Consider the following 7181-nt stretch of genomic DNA (forward strand, 5'->3'; position numbering starts at 1 on the left):
ATTAAATTTTTATACCGCCCTTCTCCCGAAGGGCTCAGGGCGGTGTACAGGGCAATAAATATTAAAAAACAAAATACAAAAGTTAAAAAAACAATTAAATATTATGCCTGATATATACAATAATTAAAACCATGTTAAAACCCCAAACCCATCAAACCAGGTCGGATTGCTCAAATAAGTAAGTTTTTAGATCCCGCCGGAAGGAGCGGAGGTCGGCAAGCGGTTCCACAGGTCTGGTGGAACAGTGGAACAGCTGGCCACCAGAAGTTGTGGGCGCTCCATCAACTGGAGGTTTTTTAAGGAGACACTGGAGAACCACTTGTCTGAAACAGTGTATAGGATCTCCTGCTCCGGCAGGGGGTTGGGCTAGATGACCTCTAAGGTCCCTTCCAACTCTCTGTTATTTGGAAAAGAAGGACTAGGGGAGACACGATAGTAACATTCCAATATTTGAGGGGCTGCCCCAGAGAAGCAGGAGTGGGTGGGTGGGTGGGTTTCAAGTTATTCCCGAAAGCGCCTGAAGGCAGGACAAGAAACAACGGACGGAAACGAATCGAGGAGAGAAGCAACCTGGAATTGAGGAACGTCTTGACAGCGAGGACCATTAACGGGTGGAACAGCTTGCCACCGGAAGGTGTGAATGCTCCAACCGCCGCAAGAGACTGGACAGCCATTTGTCTGAAATGGGGTTTCCTGCCTGAGCACGGGGTTGGACTAGATGACCTCCAAGGTCCCTTCCAGCTCTTATATTTCTTCTCCCCAGCCCTCCCCCCTTCCCTCCCCGATCCCCTAATCCTTATGCCCTTCTGTCCTTCGATCAGCTGTTCCAGCCAAGCTCGTCAAATGCCCACAGCTGTCGCCGGGCATCATTTTTACATGACGTTTTTTTTCCCCTCTTCTCCCCTGCCCCTTTCCGTTGACTCTTCTCTCCTTCGTTCCTCTCCGCCGGGGCATCTTTGCGACCTCCTTCAGGTGGGTTGATCCGAGGGGAGGGGGAATGGCAGAAGGACCAGTCCCCAAGAGACCCTCCTCGCTGCTGGCCACGGGCGCCGGTTGGGCCCAAGCCCTGGGCCAGGCCCTGGTGGTTTTCTGGAGCAACCAGTATGCTTGGCTCCTGGGGGTGCCAGGCCTCCGTCGGGCTTACCACCTCTGGCTGGCGGTCGTGGTCATTTTTGGGCCCCTGCTTCAGTTCTACGTGAATCCCCGGGCCATCTTTGCCAACCATCACAACTTCTTTAACATGTGAGTGATTGCAGGGGGTCCTCTTGGAGGGGGGGTGTCCTAAGGAGGAGCGGGCCGAGCGTGGTGGGGGGCAGCCATCAGCTTGGGGGAAAGGGCAGATTAAATTGTATTTATTTGATTTCTACACTTGCCTATCTCGGCAAAGGACTAATTCCCAAAAACACGTTTTGCATCTTTTAAACATCTTAAAGCTCTGCTTTGCACAAGGCCGCCCAAGGTTGCAGGGAGTCCTCACAACCATTCCTTTAGCGACCGTTCAAAGTTACGACAACACTGGGGGGAAAAAAAGGGTTACGGCTTTTTTTTCCCCCCCACACCACCGTTGCAGCACTCGCGTGATCCAAATTCAGACGCTCGGCAACTGGCTCATACAGGGAGTGCAGAATTATTAGGCAAATGAGTATTTTGACCACATCATCCTCTTTATGCATGTTGTCTTACTCCAAGCTGTATAGGCTCGAAAGCCTACTACCAATTAAGCATATTAGGTGATGTGCATCTCTGTAATGAGAAGGGGTGTGGTCTAATGACATCAACACCCTGTATCAGGTGTGCATAATTATTAGGCAACTTCCTTTCCTTTGGCAAAATGGGTCAAAAGAAGGACTTGACAGGCTCAGAAAAGTCAAAAATAGTGAGATATCTTGCAGAGGGATGCAGCACTCTTAAAATTGCAAAGCTTCTGAAGCGTGATCATCGAACAATCAAGCGTTTCATTCAAAATAGTCAACAGGGTCGCAAGAAGCGTGTGGAGAAACCAAGGCGCAAAATAACTGCCCATGAACTGAGAAAAGTCAAGCGTGCAGCTGCCAAGATGCCACTTGCCACCAGTTTGGCCATATTTCAGAGCTGCAACATCACTGGAGTGCCCAAAAGCACAAGGTGTGCAATACTCAGAGACATGGCCAAGGTAAGAAAGGCTGAAAGACGACCACCACTGAACAAGACACACAAGCTGAAACGTCAAGACTGGGCCAAGAAATATCTCAAGACTGATTTTTCTAAGGTTTTATGGACTGATGAAATGAGAGTGAGTCTTGATGGGCCAGATGGATGGGCCCGTGGCTGGATTGGTAAAGGGCAGAGAGCTCCAGTCCGACTCAGACGCCAGCAAGGTGGAGGTGGAGTACTGGTTTGGGCTGGTATCATCAAAGATGAGCTTGTGGGGCCTTTTCGGGTTGAGGATGGAGTCAAGCTCAACTCCCAGTCCTACTGCCAGTTTCTGGAAGACACCTTCTTCAAGCAGTGGTACAGGAAGAAGTCTGCATCCTTCAAGAAAAACATGATTTTCATGCAGGACAATGCTCCATCACACGCGTCCAAGTACTCCACAGCGTGGCTGGCAAGAAAGGGTATAAAAGAAGGAAATCTAATGACATGGCCTCCTTGTTCACCTGATCTGAACCCCATTGAGAACCTGTGGTCCATCATCAAATGTGAGATTTACAAGGAGGGAAAACAGTACACCTCTCTGAACAGTGTCTGGGAGGCTGTGGTTGCTGCTGCACGCAATGTTGATGGTGAACAGATCAAAACACTGACAGAATCCATGGATGGCAGGCGTTTGAGTGTCCTTGCAAAGAAAGGTGGCTATATTGGTCACTGATTTGTTTTTGTTATGTTTTTGAATGTCAGAAATGTATATTTGTGAATGTTGAGATGTTATATTGGTTTCACTGGTAAAAATAAATAATTGAAATGGGTATATATTTGTTTTTTGTTAAGTTGCCTAATAATTATGCACAGTAATAGTCACCTGCACACACAGATATCCCCCTAAAATAGCTATAACTAAAAACAAACTAAAAACTACTTCCAAAAATATTCAGCTTTGATATTAATGAGTTTTTTGGGTTCATTGAGAACATGGTTGTTGTTCAATAATAAAATTAATCCTCAAAAATACAACTTGCCTAATAATTCTGCACTCCCTGTATTTACGACGGTCGCAGTGTCCTGGGGTGTGTGTCCCAGGATCCCCTTTTGCGACTTTCTGACAAAGTCAATGGGGAAGTCAGATTCACTTAACAACCCCGTTACTAGTTTACCGACCGCAATGATTCATTTAACAACTTGTGTCGAGAAAAGTCGTACAATGGAGCACAGGTCACTTAAATGCTTTAGCAACTGAAAAATTGGGGCTCCGTTGTAGTCGTAACTTGAGGACTAGCTGTAATCCATCCTTAACAGCCTCGTATAACAGATATAAGAACTTCTCGACTTATGACTGTAATTGAGGCCTGAATTATGGCCGTAAGCCGTGCTGGTCGTTAAGCGGATCACCAAATGGCCATGCCTGATTTTTTTTTTAAATGTAATTCAGTCATTCAGTTTCTATGGCCTCCCAACTCAAGTAAGTGACTCTTTACCACCTTTTTTACAGCGGTTGTTAAACAAATCTATTGTCCACCATGGAGGTTTTGTCCTGGAAATGTCAGTTTCCAGCAAAACAACCTCATAAATCGTAGTTGGGCGAACAGCTGCAAAGGGCCGTAAATGTAGACAGGTTGCAGAGCACCCAAAATGCGATCACATGACGAATCCAGATCATAAGTAGCCCTGAAACTTCGAATAGTCGGTAAGCGAACAGTCGTAAATTGAGGACTACCCGCCCTTGATTTCAGCATTTATTCATTCCTGTTTTTCCGTTAATCCATTCTCTGGTTGGTGTAAAGTTTCACCATTCATTACTCGACTGCATCTTCATAAATTGAATGGGAAAAAAAAATTCTATACAGGTAAGTCCTCGGCTTACAACAGTTCATTTAATGACCGTTCAAAGTTTCAACGGCACTGAAAAAGTCTCTTGGGACCATTTTTTAGACAATTTGCAGCATCCCCACGGTCACGTGATCAAAATTCAGACGCTTGGCAACCAATTCCTATTTATGACGGTTGCAGCAACCCGGGGAGAGGCGGGGCGGTGTCACGTGATTCCTCTTCTGCAACCTTCTGACACGCAAAGTTAATGGGGAAGTCAGCCTCACTTAACAGCCGTGTTGCTAACTGAGCAACTGCAGTGATTTCCTTCACATATGCGGTGAGAAAAGTTTTAAAGTGGGGCAAGCTTCACTTAACATCCGTCTCGCTTGGCCACAGAAACTTTGGGTTCAATCGCGGTCATTAAGTCGAGCACTACCTGTAATTCACAGCATCTTCCCTGGAACCAAAATATCCAGGTGGAACCTGGCCACCTTAGCTTAGTGCAGCAGATCCCAGCTTGTTTTTCCTCTCCTCGCAGAGCGTCCCATCATCCTGAGCCTATTTGGATCTGTAACTGTTCAATCCCACCCTCTCTTTTTTTTTTCTAACCCCCACCCCCGGCCAGAAAATTCGTCAGATCCGCCTGGAGCTGGACCTGCATTTTCCTCGGTGGCTTCATCCTTTTGGTGGTCTACCTTGCCACCCACCAGATCCTACTCACCTTCCGACACCTGGCCCGCTTGGCGGTGGGTGCCGGCCTCTGGCTAGGTGCCACCGAAGCTTTCCTGTTGATTGAGAACCTGACGGGCTACTGCTTTGACCCCGTGCCGGAGGGGATCCTGGTCAACAGCCTGCCGGACAAGTGGACCTGTCTGCACGAAGGCCACAAATGGCACGGCTACAACGTCTCGGATCACACTTTCCTGCTAACCTTTTGTTGCCTGCTGATGGTGGAAGAGACGGCCATCTTCCGGCGTTACCTAGCTCAGGGTCACCCTGCCGGGGTCCCGCTGCGCCTCATTTTCCTGCTCAACGTCCTCCTCCTGCTGCTCTGGAACTTCCTGCTGGCGTGCACGGTGGTCTACCTGCACGATTACAGCCACAAAGTCGTGGGAGCCGCCATTGCCACCCTGTGCTGGTTCCTCACCTACCGATGTTGGTACCGCTGCCCATGCTCCCCGGGGAGACCCGGGGCCGGCCTCTTTCTTCGGGGAAGCCTGAAAGAGGCCCTGAGGCAGAACTGAGCGCCTGCCATAAGTCAGGGCGCTCCGTCGGTCGGCCCAAATAAAGAGAGGACGCTTTCCAAAGCTCTCTTTGTGGTTACTGGGGGATCCGAAGAAGTAGAGCTCTCTGCTGTCCCACTTCAGAAAAGGGTTCGGAGCCCCAAGTGTGTCTCACCCTGTTTTTTGTTTTAAAATTAATATTGTACTTTTAAGTAATTAGTGAACTTACTACAGCTACCACTAGAATACTTATTTCTCAAGCTGGACCCCTTTAAGATGGGTGGACTTCAACTCCCAGAATTCCAGGGATGGAATTGGGAAGGGTGTATGTGTGTGAGAGAGAGAGAGAGAGAGGGAGGGGGGACTGGGGGATTCTGGGAGTTGTAGTCCACAGGTCTTCAAGGGGCCACAGTTGAGAAACATTGAGCTAGATTACATAATGATAATGGTGGCGAGGAGGAGGTGGTGAAGAAAAGATGATAGGTGGGAATATTTTTTTCAAGCTTGGTGCCAAGCTGGCTAAGGAGTTGAGACAAAATGTGTTAGGTACAAGTCCAGCCAAAGATTTTTCTGCATTTCCTTATGATATTGTTTATTTCTCTTTGCAGGGATAGACAGAGACAGAAATATAATTCTGTCTATCTCCATTTTACTATCTTATCTCCATTTTCTACCTCCATTTTTCAATATCTATTTATCTGTCTCCATTTTTCTATATTTCCATTTATCTATCTATCTATCTATCTATCTATCTATCTATCTATCTATCTATCTATATCTCCATTTTTTGTATGTTTCCATTTTTCTATATTTCCATTTTTCTATAATCTATTGATCTCCATTTTTCTATGTCTATCCCATCTCCATTTTTCTCTCCCCATTTTTCTATATTTCCATTTTTCTAATCTATATCTGTTTGTCTCCATTTTTCCATATTATCTATCTATCTATCTATCTATCTATCTATCTATCTATCTATCTATATCTCCATTTTCAATATCTATATCTCCATTTTTCTATTTTCCATTTATCTATCTAATCTCCATTTTTGTATGTTTCCATTTTTCTATATCTATTTCCATTTTTCTATATCTAATCTATCGATCTCCATTATTCTATTTCCATTTTTCTATGTCTATCCCATCTATCTCCATTTTTCTATATTTCCATTTTTCTAATCTATATCTGTTTGTCTCCATTTTTGTATATTTCCATTTTCTATATTTCCATTTTTCCATTCTATCATCTATCTATCTATCTATCTATCTATCTATCTATCTATCTATCTATCTATCTATCTATCTATCTATCTATCTATCTCTCCATTTTTCAATATCTATATCTCCATTTTTCTATTTTCCATTTATCTATCTAATCTCCATTTTTTGTATGTTTCCATTTTTCTATATCTAATCTATCGATCTCCATTATTCTATTTCCATTTTTCTATGTCTGTCTTCCCATCTATCTCCATTTTTCTATATTTCCATTTTTCTAATCTATCTGTATTTGTCTCCATTTTTGTATATTTCCATTTTCTATATTTCCATTTTTCCATATTATCTGTCTGTCTATCTCCATTTTTCTATATTTTCATTTTTCTATATCTATTTTCATTTTTCTATATCTAATCTATCGATCTCCATTTTTCTATTTCCATTTTTCTATATCTGTCTCTCTATCCCAGGGGTAGGCAACCTCGGCTCTTTTATGACTCATGGACTTCAACTCCCAGAATTCCTGAGCTGACTCAGGAATTCTGGGAGTTGGAAGTCCATGAGTCATAAAAGAGCCGAGGTTGCCTACCCCTGGTCTATCCCATCTATCTCCATTTTTCTATATTTCCATTTTTCTAATCTATATCTGTGTTTGTCTCCATTTTTGTATATTTCCATTTTCTATATTTCCATTTTTTCCATATTATCTATCTATCCATCCATCCATCCATCCATCCATCCATCTATCTCCATTTTTCTATATTTCCGTTTTTTCCATATTATCTACATCTATCTA

General features: G+C 44.2%; 1 protein-coding gene across 1 annotated transcript; it reads left to right on the forward strand.

Moving 5' to 3' along the window:
* The first annotated feature begins 542 nt into the window (after window positions 1-542).
* On the forward strand, window positions 543-5239 carry LOC308676181 (fat storage-inducing transmembrane protein 1-like). Its single transcript, XM_081341942.1, has 3 exons — window positions 543-634; window positions 973-1242; window positions 4571-5239. The coding sequence occupies exons 2-3, from the start codon at window positions 998-1000 to the stop codon at window positions 5187-5189; spliced, it is 864 nt and encodes a 287-aa protein (XP_081198068.1). The 5' UTR covers window positions 543-634; window positions 973-997; the 3' UTR covers window positions 5190-5239.
* Window positions 5240-7181: the final 1942 nt, after the last annotated feature.

This window comes from Vipera berus (genome assembly GCF_964194415.1).
Source record: "Vipera berus genome assembly, chromosome: W".
NCBI lineage: Eukaryota > Metazoa > Chordata > Lepidosauria > Squamata > Viperidae > Vipera > Vipera berus.

Coding starts and splice junctions, on each gene's coding strand:
- LOC308676181 (XM_081341942.1), top strand. CDS start 998: ATGGCAGAAGGACCAGTCCCCAAGAGACCCTCCTCGCTGCTGGCCACG. Junction 1,243..4,570: donor CATCACAACTTCTTTAACAT/GTGAGTGATTGC, acceptor ACCCCCGGCCAG/AAAATTCGTCAGATCCGCCT.